Raw genomic sequence first — 21879 nt, 5'->3', positions numbered from 1 at the left:
GAAACAAGAGCAGAGTACTATTTTCTGGTGTTAGAACAGTACCAGAACTTTAGTCTGCAGATTGTAGATGTGGCAACCTACAGTCCTCAAATGTCTATGTGCACTAAGCTTTGAGTACACACTAAATAAATGTGTAGCAAATATGTATACTATTTTTCAAAAGTATGTAAATGGTATGATTAGAGTGTACCAGAGGCAGAAAGCATTGACTTAAAAACAAGAGAACAAGATACAGACTAATGACTAACCTCATCTTATTCACCCACAGTAAGTGGGTAAGTAAGCACTACCTTAAATAAAAATATAAGATCTAGAAGAGACATATTATTCAAGGGAAGGATATAAGAAAAACCTTACTGTAGGAGGAAGAGCCTACAAGTAGGAACTGTTAAGGGGAAATGATGGAAAGCAAACAGAGCAAGTAAGAGGAAGAAAAGGTTAAGTAGCGGAAAGTTAAAATAACAATGACTTGAAGAAAAGGATTACACCAAGAAAAGCAATAGGGAAGGAAGCATCAAATACAGATCAGCACACATTCATTGATGCCTGCACACAGCATCTACTATGTGCCAAGCATGATACTGAACAACTGGCATATAAAGATAGATAAGACATAGTCTTGATCTTTGATGAGTGTTTAGTCTATGGGAGAAAAAAGTAGTAAGAAAATGTCATCACACAAGAAGATGAGGGAAAAAAGGCGGAAATAGGAGGAGGTTCCAGGCTGCTAAACACATCGACATGCTGGGAAAATGGAAGGTGGTACAACATCCTGGAAAGGTCATGAAAGTTATCTGTCAACCCCCCACTCCAATACCTCATCCTATGCATCTCTTCTTCCATTTGGCTGTTCCTGAGTTGTATCCTTTATATAAACTGTTAATTAACCAAAAAGAAAAAAAGAAAAAGAAAAAGTACTGCCAGTTGTCCACCAAACTCAATTTGTAGAAAGAAAAAAAAAAACAAATGATTGAGAAGGAGGGGCCACAAGGATAAAGGTGGAATCAGGCGAGGTCAGGATGATTTCAAGGAAATCAAATGAAACTAAACTTCAGAAATCTGACTGTGGTCAACAGCTGAGGCACAACACCCAGTGCATATTTATATTCGATAATCTCTTAAGGAGCCCTCCAACTCTAAGCATCTGTCTACCTAAGGGTTCAAGACCAGTATGGTTTGTAATACCCCCTTAGCTACTCCCTAGGACAAGCCCATTTCTATTCTAATAAACAGTAGGAATTTAAGTTTAAATGAGGGGGAATAACGTATCCATATCCCCACACTCCCAAACAAGACAACTCAGGATAAAAGTGGTAGTCAATTACATTTTGTAGCTGGCAATTAAAAAAAAACTACCTCAGTTCACTAGAAGTGCAAAAGAAGATTTCAACACATAATAAAGTATCTAAAAAGCTCCTAGAAAATGGGATTAAAATGGAACCTCAACACTTACAATGTAACCTGCATAGTCTTCATTTTCAACGAAGGAATCGTGAAGCCAGATAAATTCCTCATGTTGTCGAACAACTGAAAACTCGTTTTGTTTAAAATTTGGCAATGAACTCTGCAAAGAAAGAGATTCTCTCAAATAAAAATCGAAGTTACACTAAAAACACTTTTAACATTTTATACCTTATTTTTTAAAATTAGTCTTTTATGAAAGATTCTCAGTGCTTTTACACTCTATTATGAAAACCCTGAGACACCCAGACAAAATTATCCTGGGATCTTTGAGAAAATAAGCTGACAGCCTCTTATTATATTGTACTTCCACCATTACAAAGTTATCCTATAAATATAACAAACTCAACTATTCAGACAAAAAAAAATAGATCACAATCTGAAAATGTGCCTGAGAACTGAAATCTAAAAAGAAAATAGTCTGTTAAAACAGTAATTTAGGGCTTCCCTGGTGGTGCAGTGGTTGAGAGTCCGCCTGCCGATGCAGGGGACACGGGTTCATGCCCTGGTCCGGGAAGATCCCACATGCCGCGGAGCGGCTAGGCCCGTGAGCCATGGCCACTGAGCCTGCGCGTCCGGAGCCTGTGCTCCGCAACGGGAGAGGCCACAACAGTGAGAGGCCCGTGCACCACAAAAAAAAAACCACAAAAAACAACAACAGTAATTTAACTGAAGGAATGTACCAAAACTGAAAATAACAAGAATGGTAAAAGATATTAAAGTCTAGAGAAAATTAAATTTGTACTATGTCTAAGTTCTATGATTAATTCTCAAATGTTAATCTTTAAAAAGTACACTTCCCTAAAACGTTTTGTTAAAATAACAGCAGTGAATTATAAACTAAAATAGAATTACTGATTATGTTCAAAACCAAAATTCTAGTCAATATATTATTACATATGTAACATTAGCACAATAACTAAAATAACAGAAGTACAAAATCCCATTTACCTTTGTGTGAACAGTGAATTTTACTTTATCTCTCTCACTAAGAGCATCAGAAATGTCCACCTGCAGAGCAGCATCACTTTGAAGATCTACATTTATTGCTTTAAGCTAGAAAAAGAAAATAACTCAATGAAAATTCTGTAGGCTTTTATACAATTTAATTCTTCTCCCAGACAATAAGACAATGCAAAAACGAAACTAAAGAATCTGAAATCTAAAAAGTACTCAAGTTCATTTACTCTATCTATATCTGTACCTATCTATCTATCTATCTATCTATCTATCTATCTATCTATCTATCTGGGGGGAGATGCTTTGGTTATGTTATTATCTTAACCAATTTTCATTCTACACCATGCAACTACACTTTGCTTTGTATGAGTCAATGTGCTAAACATTATTACAGTTTCACCCAAAAAGTAAACTATTTTCCAAGAAGATGGTCCTTTAAAAGTTCAAGTGTTCCCTTTAAGAACAAGAAAAATAATAAAAAGAATATTGGCCAATCATTTAAACTCTATTGCTTATTTTAATTCAGGAATATACAATAAAACTATTAATGATAATTAAATATATTACATATATGTATTATGTATATGTAAAATGCTAAAAATATAACATATAATACTCAATAATTAACTCCTGTGATATGAATTAAATTTTACTCTACAGTACTCTTTAATTCTTCTAAATTAATTTTTACTCTATACACCCATTTCTATTTACCCATTTATGAGAAAAGTTCTCCACATATAATTCTAATCATAATTCTACTTATAATTCTTAAATTTCATCCATTTTTCTTCCCCTTTAAACAAATAAACATTCTAACATCTTTGGGTAATTTGGAGATTTACAAAAGAAGCAAACACACTAAAAGATAAAGTCTCAGCCAGCTGCAAAGATATGAAATATTTAAAGTGTAACTAAGTAGCTTGCTTCAAATACTCTAGTTGTAAAAGCCAGGACTGACTTTGGAATCTTACCTAGTCATTAGTGTTTCAAATTTCAATTACAATGTAAATGGAAAAAATGCTGGAAGCAAAATTGTTTATTCTATGATCTCAATTATATTAAAAAAAATGCAAAAATGGTTCTGAAGAACCTAGGGGCAGGACAGGAATAAAGATGCAGACATAGAGACTGGACTTGAGGACACGGGGAGGGGGAAGGGTAAGCTGGGACAAAGTGAGAGAGTGGCATGGACTTATATGCACTACCAAATGTAAAATAGATAGCTAGTGGGAAGCAGCCGCATAGCACAGGGAGATCAGCTCATGCTTTGTGACCACCTAGAGGGGTGGGATAGGGAGGTGGGAGGGAGACGCGAGAGGGAGGGGATATGGGGATATATGTATACGTATAGCTGATTCACTTTGTGATATAGCAGAAACTAACACACCATTGTAAAGCAATTATACTCTAATAAAGATGTTAAAAAAATGCATACATAAAAGGCTTATAGGAAATACAACAAAATGTGAGTTGCAGTGGATTTGCTTCTTTGTATATTCTTTTATTCTCCCAACTTTCCACAATATGCATGTATTACTTTTATAAATAGGAAAAAAATAAGCCTTTAAGGAATCTTGCGATTTATTAAAAGATGAATTTTGTGAAGTTTTCCATTAAATAGGGTTGTTTATTAGTAATGAAAGTAACATACTATTTCATTTTTGCTCTTTTGGTTCTATATTGACTAGACATGTTTTTAAAAAATAAATACCATTACATACAATCTAACTTAAGAGTCACAGAAGAAATTAATCACTATTTAAATTGTATGGCCTTTAATGAAAACTTTATTGATAACTTTAATAAGTTTATATTAAAATAAATTTCAATCAGTAATCATATTTTTAAAAGTTAATACTATAAACTTACATAAAAATATTTTAAAATGTTTAAAAAATTGCTATTGTACTCAATGCTACATGTAGCCCACTGTCTGATAAAAGAAATGAACTTAAAGGTTGTTCTGAATTACAAAGGAGTATTCTTTTTCATTTTCCAACTATCTTCATTGCTTCTGAAGTATTGGAAACATTAGAGAGTACTTTGTTCTTTGGTTTTCTTGCTTTTATTTAGTCTTATGTCTTCAAACTGTCCTTCCTACCTGTTCTCTAACCCCTTACCTTAATTCTAATTTAAGAAATCTGTTTCCTTATTTCTCTTTACTCACATTCAGGCCACTCTTAAGATGTTTATTGTGGTGGGATGAATTACAGCTCCCCAAAAGACATCCATATCCAAATACCTGTGAATGTTACCTTATATGGTAAAAAAGATGGGGAGATTATCCTGGATTATCCAGGTGGGTCCTAAATACAATTACATGTATCTTTATAAGAAGGAGGCAGAGGGAAATTTGACACAGACAAAAGAAGAGAAGGCAACTTAACTACGGAGGCAGAGATTAGAGTGGTAAAGCCACAAGCCAAGGATTGCAGGCAGCCACGAGAAAGCTGGAAGAGATAAGTAACTAATTCTTCGCTAGAGCCTCAGGGAGCATGGCCCTGCCAACACCTTGATCTCAGCTCAGTGATAGTGATTTCAGACTTCGGGCCTGCAGAACTGTGAGAGAATAAATTCTGTTGTGTTAACCCGTCAGGTTTGCAGTAATTTGTTATAGCAGCCACAGGAAACTCATAAATTTATCATGTGGTTTTTGGAACAATAACCTTAGCAATTCTCCATTTCTTGTTTTCACTGCCTAGTCTAGGATTTTTCAGACACAACTCATAAGACTCAACCTGGATGCTTGTTAAAAAATACAGAATCCCACGCCCTATCCCAGACGTATCAAAACAGAATCTTCAGAATGAGCCTTAAAAGCCGTACTTGGGAACACTGGCCTAGATTTTCCAGGTTGTCCTTGTCTTTACATTCTGTCAAAACTTCATCTCAACTGCTAATATTTTCTTTTCAATGATTATATAAAATATTTCTGCCAGATTTCATATCTCTAAGTATATTTTAATTTTCAGGTTTATTTTCTTTTTTTTTAACCGTTGCGCCATCAATTTGGAAACACACCTTTCAGGATTTCCACATATGAAGGGCTGTTATTTTTTCTTCCAATTAAAGATTATTTTAAATTATTAAAATATTTCTCTGTCTTCCATTTCGTTATCCTTTTATACCAAATACACTGTTCCCCTTTTTTTGCTTTGTTTTGTCTGATAGTAAAACACCTGGGTTTTTAAAACTGTAACTTATCAATAAATAATATTACTGTATTATACATTTACCACTTTTGGTCTTGTACTTTATTTTTTAGGTATAGTTTACATATAATGAACTGCAGATTTTAAGTATATAGTTCGAAGAGTTTAAACAAATATGTAGGTTACACCCCTGTAATCATCACCATAATTAAGATATGGAACATTTCCATCAGCCCCAGAAGTTCCCTCCTTTGCTTTTATTCCTCTACTTCTTACTTTCTAACTCTTTGATAAATTCTCTCTTTTATGCCTTATTAAAGCATATTAAAGCACTGGAAAATATGTCTTCCAATCAGTTGTGCCTTAGATTTAATAAAATATCATATTGTAAATTTAGTGTGTGGTTTTTTTTGTTTTTGTTCTTTTGGTCATGACGCACGGCTTGCAGGATCTTAGTTCCCCAACCGGGGTGGAACCCAGGCCCCCTGCAGTGGAATCACGGAGTTCCTAACCACTGGACAGCAGGGAATTCCTGTAAATTTAGTGTTAATTACATAAAATGTACACAGATTTTCCAGGTGGATTTTTTTCTTTGTTTACAGAAAAGTCAGTAATTTTAGACAGTTTTGGTTAAGGGGAAGAGTCAAAGCAAACAACTTGTGATTCATCAACATTTAATTAACTCTGCAAGTAGTGAGGTCAGTTTGAGGAAATTCTAACTGGACTATATTCACCAGTTTAATCCTTATCTGGGCCAATACTTCCTTTTGTCAAAGACTGACTAGGTTAAACACCTGTGTCATGGTCAAGAGAAAGCCCAGGCAGAGAAAATGATTAAGCAAAACACACTATCCTTAGAAAAATAATCTAAAGACACTGCCCTACTGCTGATAGATTAATTCTTCACATATAATTACTTAGTAAAGAGAACATTCACTATTAGTTTACTACACTGATGTGTTTACATGTTAAAGTATCAACCTTATGACACTCCTAAAAACTTAACTGTTAATCTTTTGCCAGAAAAGTACATGTACAGAGATGGATGGATGGATGGAGGAGGAAGGAAGAAGGAAAATAACTGATTATTGCAACAGCCTCCCAACTGGTCTCTTGCTTCTGCCTCTTTCCCTCTTCAATCTATACTCCTTATAGGGCCACTGGAACCATCCCACTAAACTAGAAATCACTCCTCTGCTCAAAACCTAAGGGGTTCCCACTTAGAGAAAAGCCTAATCCTTACAGTGGCCCCCCAGGCCCTATTCTTCTGGCTCACTGCAGCCCTGAAAGAAAGGCACGAACCGTAACAGGGCTAAGAAACTATTTCTAGGGAATTACAGTATAATCAGTGAAAAACCCCATGAGGCAGACAGAAATTCTGTTAAGTTCACTAACTCAGGCCAAAATTTAAATCTATTTTACTCCTAGTCCAGTTATGATTTAAAAAAAATTTTTATTGAAGTAGTTGATTTACAACCAGTTATGATTTTGGAAGTCCTGTAATAAATTATTTCCATTATGATACTCTGTATACTCAGCAGTCAAATCAACGGTTGATTATACATATACTTTCCGGAAACTAGATTCCCTTTCATCCATCATACTAGGAATAACAAAACATTACTAGAGTCGCATGATGTCACTCCAATGCCTTTCTTGCTGGTCTTGTCAACTCCCATTGCTCTTTTGCCGTACTTGGCTTGCAAATTCCCACATGTAGGATCAATTCAATCATCAACTTTCTTTGCTTTTTTGAGCTGAGTGTGGCTAAAGTCACAACTGTCTGTGCTTGTCCACTACAAATTATTGCTCTCCCAACTGCACTAGACTCTTAAAACCATTCAACAGTCCAGGGTCGATCTGCTCAGCTCCCCTTCTGATTCCCTGAGCAACCACTCCAAAGCTTTACTATCTCAACCCTCAATTGCATTTCCACCCTATGCTCAACAAGTGACCCTGTCTCCCACATCCCCAAGAAATAAACATTAGCAGCTGTTTTCCCTCAGACCCATCAATAAGTCTTTCTATAAATAGATCTGTACTCACCATCTCCTCTGCATTCTCAGAAGGAGTGGTGTCCCATGGAGAGCAGAGCTCTCCGGCTACCTGAGCAGGTAATCTGCCTGTTTGCTCTAGAACCTGCTTGTACAATGCTCTTCTAGTCAAGTTAGCCCTGGTCTCACAACACCTCCACACAGTGAGGACCTAATTTCCAAATCCAATACTTTGCAGTCTTCTTGATCTCTCTTCGGTATTTTGCCTCAATGATCATTCTGACCATGTCCTTAAAACTCTCTCAACTTCTGGGGACTCTCTTCATTTTCTCCCCACTCATCTCAGCCCCATCAGTTAGTCCATTTCTTCTCCTTGGCCTGTGAATGCTGTTTCCCGCTGGATACTATCTAGCGTTGGCAAACTCGGCCATTCTTGACTAATAACTCTGAAATTTATACCTTCAACTCACACCTCTTATTCTAAGTTCCCAATCATAATTTCAAGTTACTAACTAGACATATCCACCTGGATGTATTTACTTATTAAACAACTGAGTGCCTTCAACGTGCCAACCACTGTCAGATGTGCTTGCGATAGAGCAATGAAAGGACACAATCTTCACCCTTTCAGATCTTACTTTCTAGTTTGGCAGGGAAGGGATTAGACACTTCACAGGCACTTCAAATCCAACATATCTGAAAACCAAACTTATTATCTACCTTCTAACTCTGCTATTCTCTCGTATATTCCTCATCTCCTTCTCCTCTGTCTAGCACATGTATTTATTCAGCCACTATGCCTTGTGCATTCTATCTTCTAAATATCTCTCTGCTATGTCCCCTCCTTCATCCCTTCTTCCACTGCCTTAGTTCTACCTTTAACATTTCTCATCTGGACTGCCGCAAAAGCCTGGTAACAGGTTTCTCTGCTTTCTGCAAGGAAGAAGCAATCCACCTTCCACATCGGAGTCATCTACAATGCTATTTTCATCTGGGCATATGTCCTTCCTAGCTGGTGATCCCTCAGGACTTCCCACATTATGCACTTTATCTGTATTACCCATATCTACTCCTGCTTCCAGTAAGAAAAAGTGCTCCAGGTGGAACCTAATGTCCTACCTACATGTTATCCTCTCTGCTGGCAAGCCTTCCCCATCCCTGGGAGCCTACACAATCAACATTTAAGGCTTAGCTCCTGTAGGCAACAGCACAGTGGTTAACAGCCCAGTACCTATAGCTAGACTCCCTGAGTTTGAATACAGCTCATACCGGCTGTATGAACCAGGGCAAGTTACTTAATCTCTCTGAACCTCACTTTTCCTTTCCAAAGTAGGAATAATAGTAGCAGTTACTTCACAGGGATTTGAGAATTGAGTTGATGTGTGGAAAGTCCCTAGTATGCAGCAAACGCTTCATCAGTTGTGTAGTTACCATTATGTCTTCACTCTCCTTCGTACTCCCACAGCACTTCACCGGTAAGCTCCTCACTACACTGCCATGGCCCCAGGGCAGGAACTTTCTCTTCTTCCTCTGCCAACATTCATCTTATCCTTTGCCAACGAAATCTATGTCATGTTTTTATCAGAAATAACTATCAATAAATGTGGAATATGTTCAAGCTAAATGCTGAGTAGGTACAAAAGAAAATGCAAACACCTGGGCCAAGTCTTAAAAGGTTAAGTCAAATTTCATGTGAAAAAAAAGGTGAGGGAAAAAAAAACCCACTCCACAGCACTGAGAAGCATGCATAAAGCAGACATTAAAGTGCAGAGGTGGTTGGGCAATGACAAGTAGACTAGAATATGCCTATTGTGTGTGTGTGTGTGTGTGTGTGTGTGTGTGTGTGTGTGTGTGTGTGTGTGTATGGGGCAGGGGCATCTTGAGAAATGAAGTCAGCCAGAAAGCGTTATGAACGGTGTTCAATGCTAGCATAAGGAGTTTGGACCTTACTGCAAAAAGAACTGGGTCCCCGTTAAGTCCTTGTGACTATTGGTGCCATATGATCTAATCATTTCAGTTAGGTAACTACCAGTCATGTGCAGTCTGGACTGGAAAGTAGAGAGCCTGGAGACAGACCAATGAGATACTGCTACAGTCCAGGCAAGAGATAGAGGGAACTTAACTGTGGCCATATAAATGAAAGATGGGCTAACAACATTTCTGAGGTGAAATTATCTGGTCTCAGTGACTGTTCTGGTATGGGGATGAAGGTTATGATTCAGAAGCTTCTTGCATGAAGGACTACAAATGATGACATTAATGAAGATAAGGAATAAGAGGGAGGAGCAAGCCTAGGAGTCCAGGAGAGGTGCACTTCCTCCACCTGAAGTAATTCTGAAAACAATAAACATATTATTTAGAATTCAAATCAAATGCTAAGAGAATTACGCCATCATGCTGGCATGTACTGCTCTATTTAACAAGCACATCAGAGCAAAATGTGTCCAGTTCAAAGGGCTCATTTGTTTACTAAATAATATGTTACTGTCCTTCCTTTGGGAAAGAAAAAAATACCCTTCTATGCAGAGGTGTAACCGAAGAGATCAAAAAGTGGCCAATAATTTTCAATATTGTGTATTCTTAAAGTCTGCTTTTTAAGTTTCTTACAAAACAGTATATTCTTAAGGCTGTAAGACTCTCTTCTGTTCCAAATCATAATGAAAATTTAAGGCTGCTTAAAAATGTATTTTAAAATGCTGTCTTTAATTTTGCTTACTTACTGCTTTGAATGAAATGCTTGCACTATTATTTTTGAATCTGTGATGTCCCCCCTACAATTTGTATCAAATAGGTACTGCATGCTTTTTCTCTATCAAGACTTTCTTAAAAGGCTGAACAAGCAATCTAAACTAAAAGTGCAATGCCTAAAAGTTCTAATCTATTTATGGCACTCTATTTCTATCAGGACAAACACAATATAAGGAAATTTAAACAGGCCTGAAATTTCTGTTCCTGAAATGAGGCAATAGCAGGATAACTTTGTGCAGCCATAATCAGACTTCAGTGTACAATGGAATCATCTTGCTAGTTAACAAAGTACTTATCTGTCCTCCCTACCTCAAGAGATTGATTTACTAGAGGGTGGGCCCAGAAACTTTTGACTTTAGTTTTTCAAACACCCCAGGTGATTCTGATGCAAGTGTTTCAAGACGACTTTGAGAAATATGTGCGCTGGCTTTGATGTCAGCAGCATGGTTTAAAGTCCACCTCTCTCACTCACTGGCTGTGTGACTTCAGACTACTCACTTAGTTTCTCTGAGGTTCAGATTTCTCATCTGTAAATGGGGGATACTAAAAGCTTCACAAGGATGATAAGAGGATATAAGGAAACAATGCTTATACAGTGCTAACACAGTGCCCAGATATGACTATTACTATGATTCCCCTACCCCAGAAGATACATATACACATTCATACACATGCACTTTGTCTTAAAATTCATTAAAACCTAAAATTTTAAGAAATAACCAGAAATCCTACATGATGCTTTCATGCAAACTAGTAATTCTAAATGATGCTTTTCTGTAAACTGAGAAATTTATTAATTCATCGTTTATAAAAATATGCAGCACCTTCTGCATCTTTCTTACCATTTTAAAACTTTATAAAGGTCATCAGTTAATACTAACTACCTTATCTCTTATTTAAAAAAACCAGGAATAACATCCTATAAAAATATTTTATCACCTGCCCAAAATCGACTAACAGACGTGTCTCTCACATTGTCTAAGATAAATAAGTAAAAGCAAAACGGAAAACTAAAGTGCAAACTGTTAAATGTGAAGGAACCATGGAACGTTGCTGAGCTGCAGTTATCATGTATCAATGTTTTTCAAGTGCTCACTTGTACAAGGCACTATACAGATTACTACCCTTCGGCCAAAGTAAATGGGGGTAGAGCGTGGGAGGGAGGAATCATAGCCCTGAAGGCCCTTTCTGAACTGAAATGCACTGCCTCAAATCACCACCAAGGGATCTCTGCAAAAGATGTATTTTTTTGGACATTAGGAAACGTAAAGGTACTGTGGACTACCAGCACTTCACAAAATCTGGTAGGATACTGGAGAAGAGTTTAGATTCGGCAACTGTAAAATCCCGTGCAAAAGGGTAATTTAGAACAACCCCGTACTATAATGTTTTAGAGGAAAAGAAGGGTGGGCAAGGGCGGGTTCGAGAGGTCCCCCCAAGGGGAAATTGAAGGTGCCGGCAGGAAGGTCTGACAATGGGTTTTCATAGTCCCCAACGTGGTGGCGGCGGGTGTCCAGCTCCGGCCTCCACCTCCACTTCCCCACCTGCACCCGGACCGGCCGGGGAAGGAGGTCCACGGAAGAGTCGGAGCCGTGGCGGGGGCCGAGAGCAGCCGCGGGTCCCCGGGAAATCAGAACCGAACGGCCCCAAGGGAGGAAGGGCTGCAGGAGGGCGGGGCGCGGTGCGGCGAGGAAATCGAAAGGAGGCCGGCGGGTAGGGGGTGCCGCGCGACCGGAGACACCCCTCTCCCGTACCACACCCCTGGACCAAGGCGAGGGAGGGAGGGTCCCGCTAGCCAGAAGGAGACAGAACTTACTCCGCGGTCCTCCTCCGAGAGGAAGTCGGGGCCGTCGTCCAGGCCTTCCTGCGAGGTCGGCGGGGCCCGCCGCGCCGGGGAAAGGATGGAGTGGGGGGGACACAAGGGGAGACATTAGTGTCAGGCCGGCGCGGCCCCCGCACCCGCCCCGCGCCCGCCGCCCCCAACGCGCGCCCGGGACTCGGCGCCGCGGACACCCACCATCATGGCTGCTCCGAGGCGAGGGCTGGCGCAGGCGCGCACCGCACCGCGGGCCGGAGGGAGCCGGCGGCGGCGGCAAGCGGGGCGGGGCCGGCGGCGGGGCCTCGGAGCAGCCCCGCCCCGCCCGCCCCGACGGGGCCGGGGTCCGAGAGCGCGGAAGAAGGAAGGAAGTGCCCTCCGCCCCAGGTCAAACCACCCTTGGCCGAGTGGGCCCGAAGGCCCAGGCTCACGTGTCTGGAGACTGCTCGCGGCTGGGCGGCTCTGATCCCAGAAGGGCCGAAGGCCACCCGGGGAGCTGTCCAGTTCCCGTTCTCTGAGGGCTGCGGCGAAAAACCAAGCAAGCGCCCTCCAGAAGCCACAGTAAATCATCTAGTCTTTGTGTAGTGCCACACGATAATTAATCACAATTAATATTTTGCCCGTAGAAGTTGTGGGAACCCAGGCCCTTTACACCGTCATCAGTCAGGGGCTGTAATCAAGCTTTTACTGCTAGCGAGGCAATAACTATCTCAGGGTTTGGGGCGCTAATGGTTGAGCACTATGTAAATGAGCTGTTCACATTACAAGAGTATTCCTTTTCTTTATACCAAGAAACGTCCCCAGGCATACTCTAACTGTCCAGTTGTAGAGCACCACACGGGTGTCCACAGGCACTTGAGACAAGACAAAAGTCATTCCTTACCCCCTGCCCCACTTTTTCTATTACACACACGCACAAACAAGCAATCCTGTACTCCCATTCAGTTAATGGCATCAGTATCTTCAGATGTTCAGGCCAGAAACCTAAGTCCCATTCAAGTCCTTCCTTCCTCTCCCTCACTCGTTACATCATTTAGTAACCAAATCCTATTACATCTGTAATTTATCATGTGCCATTACCTCTTAAACTGGTCTCATTCCTCTTCCCAACCCCCTTCCACAGCAATTACCCTCAGCATCTCTTGTCTGGCCCATTTTTTAAAAACCATTAAAAAAAACTGAAGTAGAGTTAATTTACAATGTTGTATTAGTTTCAGGTGTACAGCAAAGTGATTAAGTTTCATATATATATACATGTATATACATATATATATTCTTTTTCAGATTCTTTTCCATTATAGGTTACTACAAGATACTGAATATAGTTCCCTGTGCTATACAGTAGGTCCTTATTTATCTATTTTATATATAGTATTGCATATATGTTAATCCCAAACTCTTAATTTATCTCCCCCCCACCCTGGTCTGGCCCTCTGCAATACTCTCATAACTTTTCTTAGTTCCATCTCTCTCTCACCATTCTATACACTGCTGCCAGTCTTCCTCCTAAGACACAGGTATTGATGATTATGCTACTACCCTGTTCAGTAATCTTCCCAAGTCTCCCTTACGTGAAGGTCCAACTCCGCGGCCTGTGATTCCAGGCCCTCCACAGTTGATTCCCTATTTTGCCAGGCCCTCCCATCCTATCTTATTGAATTGAAGCTCTCAAAACAGTAATGGGTTTTTTGCTGTTGTTTTTTGGGGGGTTTTGGCCATGCTGCGCAGCTTGCAGGATCTTAGTTCCCCAACTAGGGATTGAACCTGCGCCCTCTGCAGTGAAAGCGTGGGGTCCTAACCATTGGGATGCCAGGGAATTCCCACAAAATAATAATGTTAAACTTCCAGACATTTTCATGAGAACTTGTAACTTTCATTTTGTGTGTAAGGAGACCTTAGGCATAGAGAGGTTAAGTTATTGCACCAACAAGGGTTATTCTCCGACATGAGGGAGACGACTTTTTTTTGGTCTTTTGTTTCTTATTTCCCAGTGCATTGTAGTAACTACTAGAGTAATGTTTTTCACTGGGAGTCATGAGGCATCATGTGGTGTCCGTGTAGTGTCATGAAGTGTCAGGAGGAATGTTCCAGTAACTTGTTGCTGATAAAAGGTGCCAATATTTCCCAATAATTTGTTTTTGGTTTGAAGATAATGCCTATAAGGTTACACTTCCTAGATGGAGACAGAAGAGCGGAGCTACAGTTAATGAGTGGGATTTGTACACAACCGGTACAAGGGTCAGGTGTGTCCTTGTGCACAAAGATCAAGGAGTGCCACATAGGACAATGTCAAATGTTTCTGATCATTAACCAAGTGTTTTAAATTTCAATATTTAAGCCAAGTCCAGGAACATTGTACAGAAACATTAAAATTCTCAAATGCCAAAACTTTAAGATCACTAGTTCTGAAAAACAAAGACATATAGTAATTACTGTAGCTAAAATCAATAGCTGAAAACTCACAGGAGCAGAGAACCCAAACTTGAAATAATAAAGTTGCTCATTAATATCTGAGCCTTCCTTCCTCAGCAAAGGTCTCGAAATATATTGTGTGAATGATAAGAAGGAGTGATCAGTAACTGATACTAACAACTATCAAAAAGCCAGTTATAGAAGTTAAGGAATATGAAAAGAAAAGAAATTAAGATAAGCTCACATAACTGATTTTTCTACTACTTGTAAAATAAATCAAGAAGATATTAAAGCTAAACCACTTCTCGAATACTTTTAACCAAATAATCAATTTTTCATCTTGTTTGATAGATTTCTATGAAATTACCTACTTTATATAAATTTCATGAGCAAATTATGTTGAATCACAGTTTGATTACTTCATAGATTTAGCTATAGGAAAGTAAAATGTAATAGTGAATAGTTTCCCAATAGTGTACTTCGAAAGACATGCATTGGAAGATTTTAAAGAAGAGTAAAATTTTAGAGAATAATGAATGAGTTACTTTAAAATTTTGGAAATCAAAAATTGGATTGATGTTGAACATATTTGTCAAACAAAAGTCAAGTTTTTTTTTTTTTGGAAGAAAAACTTCAAAAACATGAAACAATAATTATTTAATTAGATGGAGAAGAAAACTAATTCCTTTTATCGTGTCCTGATCAAAGAAGTCTTCACCAAAATGTATTTTTACCAGTTTCTCACTTCCTCAAATTCTAGGAGATTATTTTTGGTTTTGGATAAACTTCAGGTCCTAATTCTTCCCTCCTTCTCCCTGGAGTTTATGCTACAACAAAATTCTCTACCGAAGATTGTTGTACTATACTATGCTATTTTTTTCCAAGGTACGCTATATCATTAGGATGTTTTCAGTTGAAGGTAACAGAAACTGCCAATTCAAATAAACTTGAGCAGTAAGGAAACATTATCTCACAACAAAAAATCAAGACAAAAGGAGTGGGCTTCCCTGGTGGCGCAGTGGTTGAGATCCGCCTGCCAATGCAGGGGACACGGGTTCGAGCCCTGGTCCGGAAAGATCCCACATGCCGTGGAGCAACTAAGTCCGTGCGCCACAACTACTGAGCCTGCGCGCCTAGAGCTGGTGCTCCGAAACAAAAGCCACCGCAATGAGAAACCCGTGCACCGCAATGAAGAGTAGCCCGCACTCACCGCAGCTAGAGAAAGCCCGCGCACAGCAACGAAGACCCAGCACAGCCCCAAATAAATAAATTAGTTAATTAAAAGAAAAAAGACATAAGGAGTTTCTGGGCATAGTATAATCAGTAGCTTAATGGCGCCATCAAGGACCTAGATGCCTTCTAATTCTCCACTCTGCCATTTTCAGTAATAACCTCATTCTAAGACTGGTTCTCTTCATGGTCCAAGATGACTGGGGCAGTTTTAGGTTTCACATACCGACAGAACAACATCTACAAGCAGAAAAAAATTTGCTCGGCAGACCCCTCCCTTTTGTAGGCCTCTCATATCTCCCAGTCTAGAACGGGGTCACATGCCCACCCTTAAAGGGGACAGGTATAACTATGATTGTCTTAAGTCTTACCCTTAGGCCAGTCAGGAATTACCTCTAGGGCTGGGACTGGGGCTAGCCTCCCCAAACCGAAAGGCTTCTTAGAAGAATGTGGGTACCTGAATAAAATTGGAGCTTCCAGGAAGGAGAGGAAGAGAAGCAGATGTGGGGTAGAAAGCTATAAGTGCTATTGTATAATAATAAAATAATATTGTATAATAGCAGTCAACAAAGCAATCAACAAAGGCATGTTCTCTGACACTGCTCAAATCTGTTAGTTTCAAAGGTAGCTCTGAAAAAAATGAATCACTTATAATCCACTACTTGGAGATAATCTCTTCATATTTTGGCAAATATCCTTGTTTTTTAAATAAATAAATATTTATTTATTTTTGGCTGCGTTGGGTCTTTGTGGCTGTGCACAGGCTTTCTCTAGTTGCAGCAAGTGGGGGCTACTCTTTGTTGCGGCGTGCGTGCTTCTCATTGCAGCGGCTTCTCTTGTTGAGCGGCACAGGCTCTAGGCACGCAGGCTTCAGTAGTTGTGGCACGCGAGCTCAGTAGTTGTAGCTCGTGGGTTCTAGAGCACAGGCTCAGTAGTTGTCGCCAGCGGGCTTAGTTGCTCTGCGGCAGCGGGATCTTCCTGGACCAGGGCTCGAACCCGTGTCCCCTGCATTGGCAGGCGGATTCTTAACCACTGTGCCCCCAGGGAAGTCCTGGCAAATATCCTTTTAAATGTTTTCCCGTGCATATGCCTCATATAGCATTTTAATTTACATAATCAAGACTTTTTTGTAATATTATGTCATTATTAAGTATATTTCTATTCTTCAGCATGAATTTTAATAACTGTATAATATTCAATCAGCTAGATGGTGGCTCAGTGGTTAAGAATCTGCCTCCCAATGCAGGGGACACGGGTTCAAACCCGGGTCAGGGAAGATCCCACATGCCATGGAGCAACTAACCCCGTGCACCACAACTACTGAGCCTGCGCTCCAGAGCCCACGAGCTACAACTACTGAGCCTGTGTGCCACAACTACTGAAGCCTGCTCGCCTAGAGCCTGTGCTCTGCAACAAGAGAAGCCACCACAATGAGAAGCCCACGCACCGCAAATGAGAGTAGACCCTGCTCGCCGCAACCAGAGAAAAGCCTGCGTGCAGCAACGAAGACCCAACGCAGTCAAAAATAAAATAAAATAAAATAAAACCAAACAACTGAAGGAAATTTTTGGCCAACCCAATAAATATAAAGTCCATTGTATAAAATCCCTCATACTGCCTTCTACCCATACACATACCCATACATGGGTATTCTATATCTAGCACAGTCCCTGCCACATAGCAGGCATGAAAGAAAACATTCATTGAACAATTTATTTACAAGATAAGAATGAAATCTCATTGTTTTAACATGCGTTTCTTGAAAGACTAGTGACTTTGAACATTTGTTTGTTCATTTATTTATTTGTATTTCTTCTTCTGTGAATTACCTATATCTGTTCTTAGCCTATATTTTTACTACTGTTTTTGAAAGCTTTTTATATATTAAGGGTAAAAGCCCTTTATTAAGGATGATAAAGATATATTTTAAAGTTAACTTTGCCTTTTAATTTTAGGTTACGATATTGTTGACATGTCCAAGTTTTTAAATTTAGTGTACTTAGATCCATCCATCTTCTCCTTTAGTCTTCTATTTTAGTGATAATGCCAAGAAAGATCCTGCCTCTTCCAAGGTTACATAAATATCCACAATCTTTTTTTCTAGTAAGTTTGTAGATTGAAAGTTATTGACTTCAGTTAATGGACCAAATCAGATAAATAAAGTAAATCTCCTTGATCCTCCCCTATAATTTAGGAGTTAAAAAAAAGCAAACCACACCTTAGTTAAATAAATCAATACGCAGGTAAGCAACACAGAGACCATATCTAGAAGATTAAAAAAAAAAGTCATGTCGCAGTAGATTGAGGGTGGAAAAGATAATGTTCCAGATATGAAAATTACTCTTAGAGAAACAATCAACTCCCACTTCCCTGGGATTCAGACCTGGGAATCAGCACCAATAGCGAACCAGCTGATCTTGACCATGGTGTCTGAGGACCAAGTGAAGAAGCAACATGATATCTATAGAACCCAGACCCTAGGGCACATGTGGATTAATTGATTCATGTCGGTACCTCTGATTCTATTTGGAAGAATTCCATTTGGAAGCCAAAGATTGTTGAACTAAAGTCTAGCACACTTTCTTTTGCTTATACTTAACATGAGTTGCTTAAGGGACAGATGGGGAGAACAGTTTAATTTTGCTCCATGACTAGAACAATAGCAGCACATATATTACATTAAATTATTTCTAAGTTACATTTTGATATTCATGACTTGATGCCCTCATTTCTCCATCCCAGAGCTGCAGTGGAAGCACAAGACATAAAACCTGAAGGAAATATGAGAAAGTACCTGAAATATGACACTCACAAGTGGTCAGAAAATAATATAATATAATATAACATAATATAATAGCTCAAATTCAAGATTCCCCAACTCCTTATGCCCAGATGTAAAATGCTTTAGGAGAAGGGAAACCAAGCCCTATTTAGATATACTTTCTCTCATCTTTTGTCATATTCCATTATTTCACTTGAGGATTCAGGCCCTACAGAAACACAACAACCAGAGTGCAAATGCTTCATTTATTTATTTATTTATTTATTTAGCTGTGTCGGGTCTTAGTTGCGGTGCGTGGGCTTCTCTCGAGTTGTGGTGCGCGGGTTCCAGAGCGCGTGGGCTCAGTAGTTGTGGCGTGAGGGCTCAGTTGCCCCGCGACATGTGGGATCTTAGTTCCCTAACCAGGGATCGAACCTGCGTCCTCTACATTGGAAGGCCAGTCCTTAACCAAGGGAAGTCCCAAGAGTGCAAATCTTTCAAACAATTATTTGAAATAAAATATGTGGTGTAATGACTTAAGTTGCATTCTAGGTACAGTGGAGCAGGCTAAGAATCCTACTGTTTATTACCTATCAGAAGAATTCTATCCAGAGATCATTCTGATTTTATTTTAAAGTCAGAAAACTTTCAGACATCTAGAGAATTTAATTTCAAAAAATTACATTTTTACTCAGATTTTCAAGAACACACCTTTTGTACAACCTAAGATGGAGCTGTGTTTTTTAGACCACAGAAAAAAGGATTTTAAGAGATTTTACAAAATTATTGAACTCTATGCAGCATGTAACCCATTATTCCTCTAGTTAATTTCTACCCTCAAAATAAAAAATGTGCTTCCACCAAATAAGATATTCTACTCTATTTCTCTAGGGTTTCCCGCCCTTTGTCATTCGTGTGTGTGTGTGTGTGTGTGCGCGCGCGTGTGTGTAAGAAGCTTTTTCACTTCCCCTTTTCTCCATATTTGGAATCTGAAATATTTTTTAAAGTCCTTGTCTGCAAAGAATGTTGATGACTCAAGTTGTCTCCAGAAAAATGATTAATCCATAAACCAAAAACTTAACAACTTCAAACCATTTTTGGATATTCTGTCTACTCACAGTGCACTGTCATCAAAACTATAGGTTTTCATCTTTTGTAGACTGAATTCAGGAGCTGAGAAACCCCTTGACTTCTCTTAATCATATCACATTAATTTTTAGAGCAAGGTGCTTTTATTCTTTTGGTCACTTAACAGATAATTAATGTTGGCAATTACGTTCACTATGCTGACAAATATGGCTTTTATAATTTTTCAATACCAAATGAGTTCTCCTGGATGAAATTTCAATTTGGTAATTGGATTGTGCAATCTTACGTGCACCAGTGAGTGAGGCACTGTAGCTTAAAAAAAACTGTGGGGCTATTAACAGGTTTCTATAAACATGCTTTCTAAAGCATTTGTTTACAGGGACTTCCCTGGTTAAGACAGGGGTTAAGACACTGCGCTTCCTGGTCGGGGAACTAAGATCCTGTATGACGCGCAGTGCAGCCAAAAAATAAAAAAAAGCAAAAAAACCCCACAACCCCAATAAATTATTTGTTACAAATGAGCTGTCGGATTTTTTATTTTTTGACCCTTCCACCCATTTTGCTCCTGTACCCCTCCCTATCCTCTGCCTCTGGTAACCACCAATCTGTTCTCTGTATCCATGAGCTCAAATTTTTTGTTGATTTTTGTTTTTTTAGATTCCACATGTAAGTGAGATCATACTGTATATGTCTTTCTCTGATTTATTTCACTTAGCATAACGCTGTCAAGGTTAATTCATGTAGTCCCAAGTGACAAGATTTCATTCCTTTTTAATAGCTAAATAATAATCCACTGTGTGTGTATGTATGTGTATATATAACATTTTCTTTATCCATTCAGCCATCAGTGGACACTGAGGTTGTTTCCTTGTCTTGGGTACTTTAAATAATGCAATGAATGTGGGTTGCCTATATCTTTTTGAGTTAGTATTTTTGTTTCCTTCAGATAAATACCCAGAAGTAGAAGTGCTGGGTCATATGGTAGTTCTATTTTTAACTTTTTGAGGAACCTCCATATTGTCTTCCATACTGGCTGCATCAATTTACATTCCCACCAACAGTGTGTAGAAGTGTTCCCTTTTCCCTACATCCTGGCCAACACGTTGTTTCTTGTCTTTTAGATAATAGCCATTCTAATGGGTGTGAGGTGACATCTCACTATGGTTTTAATTTGCATTTCCCTGATGATTAGTGATGTTGAACATCTTTTCATGTACCTATTGGTCATCTGTAAGTCTTTGGAAAAATGTCTATTCAGATCTTCTGCCCATGTTTTAATCAAATTTTTTGTTTGCTTGCCATTAAGTTGTATAAGTTTTTATAGATTTTGGATATTAACCCCTTATTAGATATATGATTTGCAAATATTTTCTCCCATTCAGTAGGTTGCATTTTCTTTGTTGATGGTTTCCTTTGCTGCGCACAAGCTTTTTAGTTTGATATAATCCCACTTATTTTCTTGCTGTTGTTGCCTTTCCTTTTGGTGTCGGATCCAAAAAATCATTGCCAAGACTGATGTCAAGAAGCTTAATGGACTTACCTTGTGGTGCAGTGGTTAAAAATCGCCTGCCAATGCAGGAGACACGGGTTTGAGCCCTGGTCCAGGAAGATCCCACATGCCGTGGAGCAACTAAGCCCCTGCGCCACAACTACTGAGCCTGCACTCTAGAGCCCGTGAGTCACAACTACTGAGCCCACGTGCCTAGAGCCCATGCTCCGCAAGAAGAGAAGCCACCATGATGAGAAGCCCGCGCACCACAACGAAGAGTAGCCCCTGCTCACCGCAACTAGAGAAAGCCTGCGTGCAGCAACAAAGACCCAACGCAGCCAAAAATAAATAAATAAATTTTTTAAAAAAAGAAGCTTACTGTCTATGTTTCCTTCTAGAAGTTTTATGGTATCAGGTCTTACATTTAAGTCTTTAATTCATTTTGAGTTAATTTTTGTATATGGTGTAAGATAGTGATCCACTTTCATTCTTTTGCATGTGGCTATTCGATTTTCCCAACACTATTTAATAAAGTGCCAGATATTAATTGACGTGTTTTTTAAGGAGGAAGATCAGAAAAGAAATAGAAAATTGTCCCTTCACATACATACATCTCTAAAAGTAGATAGTGATTGCCAGGGGCTGAGGGGTGGGGGAATACGGAGTGACTGCTACTGTGTATGTGATTTCTTTTTTAGGGTGATGAAAATGTTCTAGAATTAGATAGTGGTGCTGGTTGCACGTGGTGAATATACTAAAAACCA

General features: G+C 39.3%; 1 protein-coding gene across 2 annotated transcripts in view; it reads right to left on the bottom strand.

The window, feature by feature from the left end:
- Positions 1 to 12719, bottom strand: part of SNX6 (sorting nexin 6) — a 55016-nt gene extending 42297 nt beyond the window's left edge. For both annotated transcript variants that reach the window (XM_067737734.1, XM_067737743.1), the window contains exons 1-4: positions 12336 to 12719; positions 12135 to 12182; positions 2413 to 2517; positions 1454 to 1564 (exon numbers count right to left, since the gene is read on the bottom strand). In XM_067737734.1, coding sequence (XP_067593835.1) covers positions 1454 to 1564; positions 2413 to 2517; positions 12135 to 12182; positions 12336 to 12704 — 633 coding nt within the window. In that variant the 5' untranslated portion in view covers positions 12705 to 12719. The remainder of the gene's footprint in view (positions 1 to 1453; positions 1565 to 2412; positions 2518 to 12134; positions 12183 to 12335) is intronic.
- Positions 12720 to 21879: the final 9160 nt, after the last annotated feature.

This window comes from Pseudorca crassidens, chromosome 1, assembly GCF_039906515.1.
Source record: "Pseudorca crassidens isolate mPseCra1 chromosome 1, mPseCra1.hap1, whole genome shotgun sequence".
NCBI classification, from domain to species: domain Eukaryota; kingdom Metazoa; phylum Chordata; class Mammalia; order Artiodactyla; family Delphinidae; genus Pseudorca; species Pseudorca crassidens.
Note: the sequence above shows the minus strand (reverse complement) of the source record. Positions and strands in the feature narration are given on the sequence as shown.